Genomic DNA, 17,044 nt, shown 5'->3' on the forward strand with positions numbered 1-17,044 from the left:
TAACGTTGGCGTCTCTGTCCGATCAGAACCTTTCCCCGCCCCCAGACGAAGAGCGGAATTAAATAAATAAAGACGATTTAACGTGTTTTCCATGTAAACCTCAATTCTGAATTATTATTTCTACCTAAACCCAAAGAAGAATTCATTCGGAATTAAAAAACATCATGTAAACGTGGCTGCGGTTTTTCAACACAAAGTGAATTGAAGCCAGAATCGATGGAGCAGGAAGTGCGTCCATGCTCACTTCCTTTTTTTAAATAAATACAGTCTACGAGCGCGCCACTTTTACGTCTAAAATCCCCACCGTTACTCCGTTACTTCACCGATATTCTCCGAACACGCCTCATTCAAAACGTGACAAAATTCAAGAGCGATTTCAGTTTCAAATACATTTTTAAAAACATGAAGGATCCCGTTTGGCGGCTATACAGAACTTTTTTGCTTCGATATCTGATACGTAGTTCTACATACAGTATTACAGAGTATGTTCTAGTACAAAATGTGTGTTCACAGTATGATTTGGGAGTAATAATTATAATAATATCCATATGGCACACTTACTTTTTGTACAAATATATCCACAACTAAGGCTTGATCCCACATCTCTGTTAAAAATATAGACTTTACATTATAGTGGTACTACTTTGAATACACGTAGATTCTAATTGTACAGGGAGGGGAGACATCTTAAATAAGCGTAAGGTTGTTTACCGTCTAATAATATGAAGTAAAGTCCTGCCCTTGATTATAAAAGTATCTGTCGGGAGCAGGATTCAAAAATGGCTTCTTCAACACATTTGGCTGTGAGTTCAATGTAAACAAGAAAACCGTAAAAAAAGGGGCCGTGCTGCGTTCAGGTCGAGTCCAGAGCGTCGTTTTTGAGTCGTTTCGGGTTGGAGAATTGGTTCGAGGTGACGGGAAATACAAGCAAAAGGCTGAAAACTCGAAGCGAAACTACGGGGATTTGACGTTATTTGTAGATATTTTCAGTTCGGGATGGGGCGAGATCTGAAGCCGTGAGATCTCGAGAGACAAAATTGCCGCAAGATCAGGACACGTGAGAAAAATTGGACATAAAAATCGCACAAAAACGTTTAGTATTGGCGCGTTGCATGTCTTAGGTTACGTTCAGACTGCAGGGCTTAACGCTCAATTCAGATTTTTTCGAGAAATCCCTTTTGGTTTTTGCGAGTTCGTTCACGTTTCAAATTAAATACGAACTGTGTGAACTTTAAACGTCGAAAATGTGTCCACGACGTCACCACGGCGAACATTTAAAGCTTATTTGTTTTAATTTGAAGATCGAGAAGAAGAAGGACGAGGTTTTTGGCCGTGGCGTTTTGTGGAAGTTTTCAGATTGTCCAAGAAACGGTGGAAACTTTTTGTTGAGTTTAAGATCTGTGTCAAATATTCAGAGTGTTTTTTTAGCTTCTAAAAGTGCCACGCCACATTTTTAAAAAATGTATTTAGCAAAAAATAAGTCAGAACACCATCACAAATTTTGGATAATAAAAACGGACATCTACTCTTTCTAAAACAGTTCATTTTATGTTGGTGTGTGCTGTCATTTTTTTTAGCATAACATGGTAAAGATGGCACCAAATTAATTTTTTTTCCATTTTTAACACAAATATCTTGTAGATCGTTCATCACAGAGGCTCGGTTTTAAAATACGAAGTCCACAGTGGCTTGTGTGGGAAGGTTTATATTCGATATCAAACCTCTGTCTTTGAAACTGGACTTTCCACAGTCCTTCAAAGACGCCCTCAGATTTGAAGAGGAGAATTTTCGAGCAAATTCAAGCCCCCAGAAATCTGTGATAAATCAGATTCTACAAGTACATTTGACAAATTTTAACCCTTGAAAATTTGAAGGACCTTAAATAGTTTTTTAGATACAACAATCTGAAAGTGGCTCCTCGCAAAACTCTGCTCAAAAACAGGTCAGGGAGGAGTTGACAAAATATTTTTAATGACAAAACTATAAGGAGTTGGGAGCTAAATTTTGGGAGTTTTCCTGTTGGAAAGTTTGTGAACCTCCTAGAAGTTTTTCAGTCAAATCTGAGATGGTCGACCGGGACATTCTGAGATTTGGCATTTTGTCATTAAAAGATCAGACACAGGAGCATAGGGGAGAAAAATATTGGATTTGTTGCAGTCTGAACGTAGCCTTACAGTCCCAAAATCCAAACCAAAGAGGTAAAAATTGGAAAGAGAATCGTGAAATGTATTTGTTTATATTAGAAATTACGTTAAAATCTCGTTTTGTCTCTTTCTCGTGGACTCGATCTCGTATTTTGTCTCGTCTTGTGGAAATTTTGCCTCGTCCCATCCCAATTCTCCATGGATATTATATAAATACAGTATGTTTAATGCCGTTCTGAGTCAGGTTTGTGGAAAAGCAAGCCCGCTCACAGTCAAGACACATGTTTTTGTTTATATTTTGGCTAAAAAGTTCCATATTGCGTCTTTGATTAACTTGTTTTGAGTTGACAACAGATTTCCTCACTTAGTAGGTCTAGATTTTACTGTTTTGTGTAACTTTTCTTCGTCTGGAATGTTCCACAGTATGGCTTTAAACCTTTCTATCTTCATGGAGACCAAACCGGACAGAGTTACAGGTATTTTGTAAGTATTTTTGAGCTCTAAAACCACCTGTGATTGAATAAATGTAAAGTAGAGCTGTTTAATGTCACACTGCGGAACATTCCAGGCAGAGAAATGATGTATCCATAGCAACAAGCAGGTGACAGACCCTCCAACCGAAAAGTTACATGTTAAGTAAATATGAAAATGTGTCTACGTGTTATTTAAAGTCCCAAAAATCAGTCAAAAAATGAGATAATAACTAAAATTTTTCATGTCAAATCTAAAATCTTAAACTTTTCAAAACTATTTAAAAACGAACCACGAATAAAAACGTGTGGTTCAATTTTGCAGTGGTCAAAACTCATTTAAACATCAGCGAAATTAGCGTTATTTTGTATTTTAAAACCAGAGAGTCTCCTCCAAACACGTTGCCAGGTTGGGTTCGGGGGTTAGACTCGTATTTATCCCGGATTTGACCCGGATCTGGACCCGGATCTTGACCCGGTTTGGTCCGGATCGTCGCACCCAGCTCAGAGGATCGCATCGCCGAATCAAAACGTACGACTCGGAACTGAACCGAGCCGAAGTCTGGGACCTTGAACGCAGCACGGGCGGGGCGGGGGGTGTTAAAGTAATGCCCTGTTTGACTGTGGTAACCATGGTAACCAGACGGAGCGGCCCCTGGCGCGGCGGCTCTGCGGGGAGGCGGAGAAAAGGCCAGACTTCTCACGAAACGGTAGAAAATTGAAATGTTTCGACACGTTTAGATGTGATTTTAAAGCTGCTGTTACGTTTTTTGTTTTTTTTTTATCGTCTGTTTTTTCGTAGTGGTGCGTTTGGACGTCCTGTTTTTGTTTATTTTATGTAGAGAAAGTTTTGGAGTTGTGTTTTTCCTTCCTTCCGTTCTTATTTTATGTTGGCCGGCTTTCTTACTTTATTTTACTTTTTTAGGTGCAATTAAGGGTTTTTTCTTTTGCTTTGCCTCGTCCAAAATACTGAGAAAAAACAAAACAAAACACGCAATTCTTAACTTTGTCGTCCGTGTGACTTTTTAAAAATGTTGCGATCCATTTTGGCTCGTAACATATTTATTTAAGAGGATATAAAACCCTTTAATTAAGTCATTTTTGTGTCCTTATTTTTTGCTTTTTGTTTGTTTTTGTCTGTAATTCGACTGGCCGACTCGTCCCAGTTGCATTCTCACGTTTCACCACTAGATGTAGTAAAGAGCAGAGAAAAATAAACTCATGGATGGTACATTTAACAACTATATCAGCAAATTTTAATAGAATTTTGGACTTTTCGAGGCTAAATTAGACAAAAAATCTGTCAATGGGGTCAAATTTTTAAAGCTTTCTATTGTGTATTTTGCAATTCCGACAATCATTTTTTGTACGATGAGTAAATAAACTCCCAAAACGATTAAAAACTTGATAAAACGCGGCTAAAATGTCATGTAAAAGTCAATTATGTAAGCCTTAACCACCGTCTTTGCCTCCACGAAGATGTTTTAGCTTTGCCCGGAATGTTCCACAGCGCGACTTTAAACGCATCTCTTCCCGCGGAGACCTGAGTTTGGCGTCACCAGGCCAAGGTACAGGTCAGGTCTGTGGAGAGGCGACCCCACTCACTGTAAAAGTGCTTGTTTTTTTTATTGTTGTTGTTTTTCCAAAGCGATAAAGAACACTTGTAACTGGATAATTACAAGATCTGTACGTCTAAAACCGGAACTGCGGAACATTCCAGACAAAGCTATGACATCGCCATGGAGACAAAACAGTTGAGCGGACACCTGATCAGAAAAGTGATATAAAAAAACATCGATAGTTCAGCGTACGCCAGGATTTTAGGGAAATTCTGGTACGTCGGAGGTGTGACAGGGCCATAATAATTAGCTGGTTGGTCTTCCGATGATTTATTAAGTTATTACCGTATTTTTCGGACTATAAGTGGCACTTTTTTTTTTCCACGGTTTGAGTGTTTCCTGCGACTTATACTCCGGCGTGACTTATATATTAAAATTTTCAGACTGACAGCCAACAGAGGGCGCTCTAGGCTCATTTGTCAGTATCTGCTGCTTTCACGTAATTTATTTGTACTTTGTTAAATAAATAAAATACATAAATAAATAAATAATTGCCTCACGAATGTATTTTTGCTTCTTTTTTTTTTTTTTTTTTTCCTTTTTGGTTAAAATATTAAAATAAAAAATGTGTTTACTCTCAGAAAGTTACCAGGTCAATCAAGAGATATTTAGATAATTATAATAAAATTTTCTGGGTTCATTAAATTAATATTTTCATGTTGTGGCCCTTATAAAAAGTGAGTAACAAAGAATATCACTTAATAATACTAATACTAATATTAGTACTACTAATAATAATTACTAGAACTTGCCTTTTAAGTTGAAATGTCGGCTCTTGGTCTCTGATTTTACAAAATACATTTCCCCAAAAAGTGCGACTTATATATGTTTTTTTCAGGTGCGATTTATACTCTGGAGGGACTTATAGTACAAAAAATACGGTATGTTCTTTTTTTCCGTCAAAAGTGTCAGGTATGAAAACAAACCAAACAACTCTTAGATCCTAATAACGTAAAATAATTTGTCATATTTGCTTTAAAAACCACACGTTTATTGCTTCAGATGTGAATATATTGTGTTTAATTGTGCTTTATGATTGTTATTTTTTCATATATTTCTCACAGAGTCTGGCGTTTTCTCCTGTTCTAAAACCTCGCCGCTTTACGCAGACGCCGCGGCGCAGAGACCCACAGTAAATATGAGAGATAAAACACCGCCGTTCCTGTGTACTTCCTGGTTCAAAGGTGCAAACAGTGCCCTACTCTAGCGGACTGTGGCTGTGTATGTTACAGTGTGAGGAGGAGTGCGGCGCCCCCTACAGTCTGGTCTGAGCCTCGGGGATGTAGATCTCGATGCTGTCCGCGCTCTCCGTGGCCGAGTTCTGTCGGACCGAGGCGGCCCGTTTGGCGGCTAGGAGGCGCTTGCGGGCGTCGTGGCGGCTTTTGTCCGAACTCTCCAGGGAGCGGTCTCGTGCCAGCGGAGGGTGGGCGGAGCCTTTACCCGGCTTTTTGGGCACAGGAGGGGGCAGGCGTCGCTCCTGGAGGGGGGAGGGAGCGGGAGGGACAGTTAAAGGGACAAGAGCACAAACCAGCGCCTCTGTGTGTGTGTCCTGAACTCTGGAACAAGATGGAATTTGTTTGAGAAAAAGACAGACTCGATTTTTGTTTTTTTTAGATTTTGTTTCTTAATTTAAAAGTCTTATATATTACGCTTTAAGTCTTGTTTTAATGTTGTTTCCTTCACATAAACAAAACTGGAGTTGGGTTTTGTTTCATTCACACATGTTTGAGTAACTCTTTATTATTGGTCTGTTTACACCTCCAACGCTCAAAACGCTCTGTTCCACCTTGTGATGTCATGAAGAGTTTTCAATTTAGCAGCTCCTTTTACCTTTATTTCAGGTGAGATCGGTAATTCCAAGACTGAAGTCATCCAAATGATTCTAGTGAAGGTGTTTGACGGTCTGCTTACGCGAGAACACTTGCGGGTAAAAACGACAAAATATTTTATCGGAAGTGCCTTTCGTTTAGACGGTGACGGCGTTTTTGAGGTTTAAAAACGCAAAAATCTGGAACCACGCACCAGAGTGGAAAAGTTGAACACGCTCCGCCGTAGCGTTTCCGTCTACACTGCCCAAGACGCAAAACTCTGTTCAGATCTGCTCAGGTCACGTAAACGTTTACATTACGCCTGGCATCAAAACCAATCGAATTCCACACACTTTTGCGTCACCGTATGCACGCAGATTTACTCCTGAAAACACGGAGTAAAAAGTGAAGATGCGACGCCACTTTAGCGTCTTCTGTTTAGACCGTCGTCGTATAAACGTAGCCTAGGAGGAGTTTAAAAACCATAGAACAATAATCTGATCTGAAAGTGAACTCAAGATGTCGTCGTGTTGTTTTCGGTGGTCTGTGCTCATTGGCGCAAAAATTATGCCCTCTTCCGCATTTACCGTATTTTCTGGGCTATTAGACGCGCTCTTAAGGTTCTAACCCCATCAAAAAACAACCGCGTGCCACATTCTAGAACAGGAATCCACTCGGGTGTCCCAGCACGACTTCAGTAAACTACAAAGCCTCAAACACACACGGAGCAGACAGCGACCGGGCGGAGAAAAACACCCGCAGACACACTCGTCACTCCACGCCGACGAGGAACGGAACGGAGGAACGAACCGAAAAAGCGACGAGCGCAATGTGCCACTTCTAGACACGACTGAACAACTGAGTCACCGCGAACACGCCGACAATCCGTTGGTCCCAGACAGCACCTCCCTACACGCCACAACTGAACAAAGCCCAGAGTCACCGTGAACGAACAAACAAACAAAACCACTCACCCATCACACTGTTTGAAGCGTTTGAACAGAGCGAGAGCGGCTGAGAGCGGCGAGGCTCAGTCTGACAAAGATCACTTTTTGGCGCTTTGAGGATTTAAACTTTTTTTTTTTAAAGTTTATGTTGTGAAAATAGAAAAGAATCCTTCAAAATCCGACCTTTGCGAAAGTTGTCGACGCCCTGTCAGTCGAACACGGGCAGTTTGAATTCGCAAAAAATCCATTGCGCTCTGTGGGGGAATTCTGCAGTACCTGAAGCGACCACTAGCTGGGACAGAGGTGGAACGCCTTATCCAGTTTTTATTATAGATCCACATTAAAAACACAGTAAAGATCTTTCTGTATCACCTCATGACATCACAAGGTCACGAGGAACAAAGAGCTTAGCCGAAATCTGCAGGTTTGTGTGTTAAAAATGTGCGAATGAAAAAAAAAACACAACTCCAGGTCTGTTTGCGACAAGGAAATGACATTATAACATCAGAAAATAGCGTAATATGAGCTTTTTAAGTGTAAAGAGTTGTTGTTTTTCTTCTCTTAAATGTAGCAAGATGTATTTTCATGTTTAAAAAAGTCTTATTCCATTGTTTTTCAAGTGAAATTTACTCAAATCACGATAAAACTTTCTTAATTCAGTGTAGTTTGATTTGAGAAGAAGCCAGAATTGACTCTACAATGAATCTAAACTCAACACTAGGATAAATAATACTTCAGTACAGGTTCAGTTATTGATACTTTGCAGTGACGTCACGCTGGGGGGGTTCTGCATGTGTGTCTATGGTCGAATGTTTAACAGTTACCATGGTGACACAATAGCAAACACCGCCAAAAAAGACATAAAATAGGGTTCACGGTTCTGTTTTGGAGTTTTCGTTTTCAACAAAAAGCTCAGATTGTGTTAAAATAAAACTCAGATTAAAGTCCAACTTGAGTCTGTGAGCTTCAGACAGAGCAGTGCCTCCAGTTAGCGTCCAGGAAAACCCCCAGAGAATATTGACGACATCAGCTGCAAAGTGTCAATATGTCATTTACGATTCGATTTTGTTCGCTGTAGCTCATTAAAAACAACATTTACAGACAATTCCGTTTACGATTTGTTTTAAATTTTGATTTTTTTTTACATAATTTATTTGCTCTTTGTTATTAAATAAATAAATACACGAATAAATAATTGTCTCTCTAATATTTTGGTAATTTTGCTTCTGTTTTTTTGGCTAAAATATTAAAATAAAAAATTAGTTTAATCTTACAAAGTTACCAGGTCAACTGTAAAGACATATTTAGGTAATAATAATAAAATTTCTGTTTCATTAAATTCAAATTTTTATGTTGTGGCTCTTATAAAAAGTAAGTAACAAAGAATATAACTTAATAATACTAATACTAATACTAATACTTTTTAAACTTCAAGTCAGAATAGGAAAAAGGCAATAAAAAGTATAAATATTTGTATTATTGTGTGTCTTAAAGGATTTTTATCTGATTTTTACTTGATATTACCTGATTTTACCTGATTTCACCAGATTTTTTACCTGATTTTACCAGATTTTTACCTGATTTAACCTGATTTCACCAGATTTTTACCTGATTTTTACTTGATTTAACTTTATTTTTTCCAGATTTTTCCTTGATTTTACCTGAGTTTTCCTTGATTGTACCTGATTTTTACTTGATTTTACTTTATTTTTTCCAGATTTTTCCTTGATTTTACCTGAGTTTTCCTTGATTGTACCTGATTTTTACTGTCTTCAAAACGTGAAAAAACAGAACTAGTCAATTAAAAACAGTTTGCAGTGGCCCATAGTTCTTCCTCACTTCCCTTTTGCATTTAGAACATCCTAATTATTCACCACGATGAGATTATAAACGCTTTTCACAACTTTCAAAGACCACAGGTGAGTTTTTTCTATCAACATAAACAACAATCGGAGTGTTTTTAGTCTTGTTTTAAAACCCACTTTTCCTCTGTGGCTTTTAACACCGCGTGAGTCATGTGGTCCAGTGTCTTTTATTTATTTTACTTATTTATTGCAATTTATTCATTTTTATTTTACTCGTTTTGTTGTTTTAGGACCGCTATGATCACATTTTTAGCAATTCACCTTTTTGTTAATAATCCATGTGTCATTCGTTCATTCGTTTTTCAAAATAAAACCAAAAATAAGAAAATGAAAAAACTGTTTTCTTCATTATTTGTCCAGGACTGAACCAGGACTGAACCAGGTCTAAACCGTCTCAGTCTTGGTCTGGTCCTAGTCTCAGTCCTGGTCTCAGTCCCAGTCTGGTCCCGATCTGGTCCCAGTCTCAGTCCTGGTTTAGTCCTGGTTTAGTCTTTGTTTAGACCTGGTTTAGTCCTGGTTTAGTCTTTGTTTAGACCTGGTTTAGTCCTGGTTTAGTCCTGGTTTAGTCTTTGTTTAGACCTGGTTTAGTTCTGTCTTAGTCCTGGTTTAATCCTGGTTTTAATCCTGGTTTAGTCCTGGTTTAATCTTCATTTAGTCCTGGTTTAGTCCTGGTTCAGTCCTGGTTTTAATCCTGGTTTAGTCCTGGTTTAATCTTCATTTAGTCCTGGTTTAGTCCTGGTTTGGTCCTGGTTTAATCTTCATTTAGTCCTGGTTTAGTCCTGGTTCAGTCCTGGTTTAGTCCTGGTTTGGTCCTGGCTTAATCTTCATTTAGTCCTGGTTTAGTACTGGTTCAGTCCTGGTTTAGTCCTGGTTTAGTCCTGGTTTAATCTTCATTTAGTCCTGGTTTAGTCCTGGTTTAATCTTCATTTAGTCCTGGTTTAGTACTGGTTCAGTCCTGGTTTAGTCCTGGTTTAGTCCTGGTTTAATCTTCATTTAGTCCTGGTTTAGTCCTGGTTTAATCTTCATTTAGTCCTGGTTTAGTCCTGGTTTAGTCCTGGTTTAATCTTCATTTAGTCCTGGTTTAGTCCTGGTTTAGACCTGGTTTAGTCCTAGTTTAGACCTGGTTGAGACCTGGTTTAGTTCTGATTTTGGAGACAAATAATGAAGAAAATCGCTGTTTTTTTCATTTTCTTATTTTTGGTTTTATTTTGAAAAAAAAAACAAAAAAACAAAAACGGATGAACGAACGCACTGTAGAAATAAAGTCGATTCGGATTTGGGATTTGAACAACTGGCATGCAAACACACACTCCCTGATTCCCAAACAATAAAACACAGCGGACTTATTTTGACCCCGAGAGCTGCTTATGTAAAGAGTCACATTCTGCTCGGAAACGCGGAAACAAACGGGATCTGGCGCCTTTCCCTCCCCTTCGCCGCTCCGTGACAGACGACACTCTGAAACGTAATAATTAGATCATCTCCGAGACAAACGCGCCGCACGATCCGACTGTTCCCCTGACACCGACGCATTCACTCACGTTTGACTCGTCCGGATAATCTCGGGTTTGGGACGGATATTTCTATTTCCGTCCGTTTTGTTTTTTCGCGTTGGGAGCGTTCCGAGCCGTTATTCCGGACGGGAGCAGTCGGGTCTTTATTGTTTTCGACGGAGATCAGTTCTGTGCAAAACTGACATGATTATAATCTCACATTTAGACTTTTCCACTTAGATTTTAACATTTTCTCAGAGTTTATCTGAGTCCAATCTGTTCTAGAGTTAATTTAATTTTAATTTTTGGAAACGTTAACTAAGTAACACTGGACCAAAGTTCCCGTTTAACTCGAAATCAAGAGTTATATGAACGTTTTGAGAGTAAACAGATAACACTTTGTAGAGTTATCATGATTAAGTGAAACAACACACAGAGGTGTTTTATTTTTACACTTTATTTGAGTTAAATTAAGATGAAATCATGAACAAAACTGGTTCAAACTGGTCTTCTGTCGCAAGAGTTTGAATTAACATTAAGAGAAGTTAAATTAACACTAGAGGAAGTTGAATTAACATTAAGGAAAGTTGAATTAACACTAAGGGAAGTTAAATTAACACTAAAAGAAGTTGCATGAACACTAAGAGAAGTGGAACGCTAGAGGAAGGTGAGTTAACACCAGAGAAAGTTGAATTAACACTAAAAAAAGTTGAATTTACACGAAGAGAAGTTGAATTAACAGTAAGGGAAGTTGAATTAAGACTAGAGGACATTGAATTAACACTAAGATAAGTTAAACTAACACTAAGGGAAGTTGAATTAACACTAGAGGAAATTGAATTAACTTCAACTCTGGCAAATAAACGCAGCTCGAACCCCTATTTAACTTTCAAATAGTTAAAATAACACTTTTTTGAAATTGAAGTGACGAAAAACTCTGGGTCACTGCAAACTGTTAAAAATGAACTAGTTTTGTTTTTCACGTTTTTAAGTAAGACAGAAAAAATAAATAAATAAATAATAATAATAATAATAATAATAATAAATGTTCAGTACTTATACATATTTTAGTCATATTAACTGTTTGAACAGATAAAGTCTTTGGTTATTAAAGTTTCGAGCGTCCATTATAGGCGCCATTTTGAGGACTTTTTGCCATAAGATACTTTTTTCATGGACATACTTGGATTTCACACACTGAAGCACGTTTCCATTGGAGCAGTTTGGCTCAGATCGGGTCGGTGAGGCTCAGTTTTCTACCTGTGCGCTGAACCAGACCGGACCGGACCAGACCAAACCGGACCAGACCAAACCGGACCAGACCAAACCGGACCAGACCAAACCGGACCGGACCAGACCATGTCCCTCCAAAGAAACGTGTGCGGAGGTTCACGGACACACACACGGTAAGCAGCAGCCCGGCAGAGGATGTAGGAGCTAGGAGACAGGAGAGAGGAGACAGGAGAAAGGAGACAGGAGACAGGAAATAGGAGACAGGAGAGAGGAACTAGGAGACAGGAATGTGGAGAAGAAGCTAGGAGAGAGGAGCTAGGCGATAGGAGCTAAGAGAGAGGAGCTAGGAAGCAGGAGCTAGGAGACAGAAGCTAGGTGAGAGGAGCTAGGAGACATGAGCTAAGAGAAAGGAGCTAGGAAACAGGAGCTAGGAGACAGGAACTAGGAGAAAGGAGCTAAGAGACAGGAACTAGGAAACAGGAGCTAAGAGAAAGGAGCTAGGAGACATGAGCTAAGAGAAAGGAGCTAGGAGACCGGATCTAGGAGACAGGAACTAGGAAACAAAAGCTAGTAGACAGGAGCTAGGAGCCCGGAGCTAGGAGACAGACGCTAGGAGACAGAAGCTAGGAGACAGGAGCTAGGAGCCCGGAGCTAGGAGACAGACGCTAGGAGACAGAAGCTAGGAGACAGGAGCTAGGAGAAAGGAGCTAAGAGAGAGGAACTAGGAGACAAGAGAGAGGAGCTAGGAGACAGAAACTAAGAGAGAGGAGCTAGGAGACAGGAACTAGGAGAGAGGAACTAGGAGACAGGAGCTAGGAGAGAGGAGGTAGGACACAGGAGCATAGACTGTATACGGAAGTGGACTGAGCGTGTGCGACGTCGCCCACAGTGTTCGGCTCCAGTCAAATGAAGCTCATTGAGGCGGTACTCGCCCTAGAAACGAGGCTGTCAATCAAAACCCGTTGCTAGGGGCAGTGACCTCGGGGGAAAGAAGGCTCCTGATTGGTCAATTTTTAATGTTTATATCTCGATTTACGGACAAAATAGTGAAATAAAAACACGAGGATCATGTAGAGCGAGTGAACACGAACATTTTAAGTGTGACAGCAGCAGTTACAGAGAGACGTTTGGTGTTCGGTGTTCAGTGTTTACAGTCTATGCCTAGGAGGTAGGAGCTAGGAGAGAGGTAGAGGAGACATGGGAGCGAGGAGAGAGGAGCTAGGACACAGGAGGTAGGAGACAGCGCACACAGAGATGCATGGGGAGCCAGAGCAGAGTTGGTGCATGGCGGTGTGGCCTTCACTGTCGACACAAAAAAACAGGAAAAACCATGATCACGATGAGCAGCCGATGGGATGACCACAGCCACACACACGAAGAAATATGAACATGTGGATGTACGGGGCGTCCCAAACACATCTGACATGATTCTCAGGTCAATAATTTTGGCGGTTCTTGTTGAAATAACCTCAAATTTTCACAGAATGTACAGAAACACATCAAGAGTTTATATTTAATGTTTTATTTTTGTTCTGTTTTCAGGTTGAGCCGTTCACTCCCAAAGAGAAGTTGTTTTGCGTCTTAGAATCTGTTGTTCACACTCACCCAAGACTTTGCAGCTTCAACGCAACATTTGGAAAAACTTCACCTACTGGAAAACAAATCTGGACTTCATCCATCCATTTTTTCCTCTTATCCGGGAACTTCATCTTCCAGGGGCACCCAAGGTGTTCCCAGGCCAGCCGAGAGACATAGTCCCTCCAGTGTGTCCTGGGTCTTCCCCGGGGCCTCCTCCTGGTGGGACATGCCCAGAACACCTCCCGAGGGAGACGACCAGGAGGCATCCAAACAGATGTCCTCCCTTCACCTGCTCCTCTCCACGTGAAGGAGCAGCGGCTCTACTCCGAGCTCCTCCCGTGTGACTGAGCTCCTCACCCTATCTCTAAGGGAGCGCCCAGACACCCTGCGGAGGAAACTCATTTCGAGCGCTTGTATCCACGATCTTGTCCTTTCGGTCATTACCCAGAGCTCATGACCAGAGGTGAGAGTAGGAACATAGCCTGAGGGTAAATCGAGAGTTTTGCCTTTCGGCTCAGCTCCTCTTCACCACAACGGTCCGATACAGCGACCGCATCATTTGTACTTGGCTCCAAAAGTGTAAAGATGAAGGCTGATTATGAAGGACCTGGTTACGCCAAATTGTTGTAGGGAGAAGCTGCAGTGGACTTTCTTTCAACCCACTGAATAAACAAAGGGGGAGTTGCCAGAGACTTTCCTTTTTCGTGAACTTTTCCTTCAGATTGATAAAATTGATAAGTTGTTGTGATCGCTATGGTTAAGTTTTGATTCGGTCAGAATCTGGTGCCCCACACATGTATACTTTCAGTACAATCTGTTAATGCTAAACCATGAGACGCACACGCACCTTATACAATTCTACACGTAGCTCATTTGTCCTACACTGTCATTCGAGGAACCTGCGTTTCCAAACTTGTTCTCCTTACAGACTTCTTGGGACTTCGCAAAAGTTTTTCACAAACTTGCTAAACCTTCTCTTCTGATGTTGATGTTGGTACCAGATCCTTTAGTCCTGCATAAACAACCTACAGCACCTCTTCAAATTTTTGGTACCAAGTCCAGATTTGTTTTGCCAGTCCGTGAAGCTTTCCCAAATGTTGCGTTGAAGCTGCACAGTCTCGGGTGAGTGATTTTAAGAAGCAAAATGATTTCTCTATAGGAATGAACAGCTCAACCTGAAAACTACGGAAGCCGAGAGGGGTCACAACAAACGCAAACGCCGCAACAAATACAAATGCGACAACACAACAAAAAGCCACAACACACCAAAAAAAGCCACAACGGAAATGACCGCGGGACTCTATTTTAATGCAAACGCCGCAACAAACGCAAACGCCGCAACAAATCAAAAAGCCACAACAGAAGTGACCGTGGGACTCTATTTTCCGATGGACCGATCAAGCAGCAAGTGAAGAAGAAGAACTACAATGTGAAAAGTAAAGGAACGGAGAAGTTGGAAACGTAACTAAAAGTAATTTATTGTTTTATCATTATTCGTTTCTCGTTGTAGTTCTTCTTCTTCACTTGCCGCTTGATCGGTCCGTCGGAAAATAGAGTCCCGCGGTCACTTCTGTTGTGGCTTTTTAATGTGTTGTGGCTTTTTAATGTGTTGCGGCATTTGCGTTTGTGTTGTGGCGTTTGTATTTGTTGCGGCGTTTTTACTTTAAAATAGAGTCCCGAGGTAATTTCCGTTCTGGCTTTTTTTTTAGTATGTTGCGGCTTTTTGTTGTGTTGTGGCTTTTTTGATGTGTTGTGGCTTTTTGTTGTGGCTTTTTGTTGTGGTGTTGGTATTTGTTGCAGCGTTTGCATTAAAATAAAAGAGTCCCACGGTCATTTCCGTTGTGGCTTTTTTGGTGTGTTGTAACTTTTTAATGTGTTGTGGCTTTTTTATGTGTTGTGGCTTTTTAATGTGTTGCGGCGTTTGCGTTTGTTGTGACCCCTTTCGGCTTCCGTTGAAAACAGAACAAAAATAAAACATTACATATAAATTCTTGATCTGTTTCTGTGCATTCTGTGAAAATTTTAGGCTATTTCAACAAGAATTGCCAAAGTGATCGGCCTGCGAAATGATGTCCGATTTTTTGTGACACTCTGTATGTTTATGTTTATGTACAGTTAGAGTTCTGTATGAGAGAGAGCAAAGTCTGAGGGCTGCATCCAAACACATGCACTTTACACTTTACACTTTACACTTTACACAGGTTAAAGTGCCTCTGACAGGTTGGACTCATTTGACTAAAACAAACTTAAGATCTTTACATGTAAGATTTTACCAAAACTTTTACTATTTCATTCTCAGTTTGGCCATTTTTTAATTAATTTTTATTTTTATTTTTAGAGCTGTGTTCGAAAGTCCACACCGTCATTTTCAGGAGTGTCCGAAAAAGTAGCGCACTCAAAATTTCCCACAACGCACCTTGAAAAGTCGTCGGCATCGGTGGTTTGGCAAACTTTTTGGACAGAATTCACCCCCATTCAACATATTTTTTTCAACTTTTGCTTCTTGATTTGATTAAAACAGTGATTTATTTTTACAGCAGGTATTATCCAGATTAAAAACAAATTAGAGAATCTTAAAAATCATTTAAAAAATCATACGTACTTTAAGATCTCGTCATTATAAACACGTGTGGACAGTATATCGATATCGGTGGTTCTTGTTTCTGGAGTTTTTGTGTGTGTTTTTTTTTTCTTCTAATTCTTCCTCGGTTTTGTTTGGCTAAAATCTAATTCTGATTCTAAATTATTGAAGGGCTCGAGGAGACAGAGGAAGTCCTGATGTGGAGGGTCGCTCTCCACAGCAGGACACAGGAGCAAACAGAACCACGTCATGAACTAAAGGTTTAAACGTGCATCTGTTTATAAAGACTCATCCTGTTCCTCTCTTCTCTTCTCCATCAGTCGCTCAAGTAAAATTCAATTAAATTCAATTCAAAACGCGCCTTTTCTCTTTGGCATTTGTGCATTTTTATTATTTTAATTCTGTTTGTTTTGCTTATCGTTTGTTTTATTCCATTATAAATGTTGTTCAGCACTTTGGGAAGCTTTGGTTGTTTTAAATGTGCCACACAAATAAATCTGATTTGATTTAATCCTTCCAGAATATGTTTTATATAACCGCGCATAACTTTACAACCATAAAAGATAGAAACTTACTTTTTCCCCCTTTGAAAGATAAGACTTTCGACTTTCCGTGCATATCTCCGACATTATCCTACGTCACTCACATGCTGCATGATGACGTCAGGAAAACAAGCGTCCAAAAGGAACTCTGTTCCTATATATACATATGCATATTATATAATATTGATTAGACGAGTAAATCCCCTGAGTTTCACGTGAGGAACCTGGGGTTAAATCCTCATCCTACGGTGTGTATAGTGTGTGTGTACTATGATGTGTCTATTAGTGACGGGCAAATGAGTCAGAGCTCCGGAGCACGTCTCGTTCTTTCTGAAACAAATCCGGAAGCACTGCCTCGGAGCTCGTCTCGCAGCAGCCGCTCACGTGACCAAAGTGTGGAAGTGTCGGTCCCTCCCCCGACTGCTTCTCTCTGCGTGTCAATCGCTTCAGTGTATCGAAGCGTTTCATTGGCTCGGCGAATGTTCCGCTCTGCGATTGGTTCAGAGCTTCAGAGTGTTCGGCGCACTTCTGTGGTTTGACAAGCGCTAAACTGCTACAGTATAAAAGATGCACCAATATTTCTTAAAAATGTTGGGTAGTGAGGAGTATTGTGTGACGTTAGTGGTGATTTTGGCGATTTTTGGCATTTGTTTCATTTTCGATGGCATCTACAAGTGGAAAAAATCGATCCATGGTTTGGGATCACTTTGAACAAGGTAACACCTTTTCTTACTTACAGCAGCTGTTTATGTTGCTCTTTACAT

General features: G+C 40.2%; 1 protein-coding gene across 1 annotated transcript in view; it reads right to left on the minus strand.

Moving 5' to 3' along the window:
- Window positions 1-5,488: 5,488 nt before the first annotated feature.
- Window positions 5,489-17,044, minus strand: part of LOC110169137 (disks large-associated protein 1-like) — a 101,677-nt gene continuing 90,121 nt past the window's right edge. The window contains exon 17 of the mRNA XM_055151402.1: window positions 5,489-5,710. Within this exon, the coding sequence (XP_055007377.1) occupies window positions 5,489-5,710 (222 nt within the window). The remainder of the gene's footprint in view (window positions 5,711-17,044) is intronic.

This window comes from Boleophthalmus pectinirostris, unplaced genomic scaffold (assembly GCF_026225935.1).
Source record: "Boleophthalmus pectinirostris isolate CB_2022bp ecotype Guang Dong unplaced genomic scaffold, ASM2622593v1 HiC_scaffold_16, whole genome shotgun sequence".
Classification (NCBI taxonomy): Eukaryota; Metazoa; Chordata; class Actinopteri; order Gobiiformes; family Gobiidae; genus Boleophthalmus; species Boleophthalmus pectinirostris.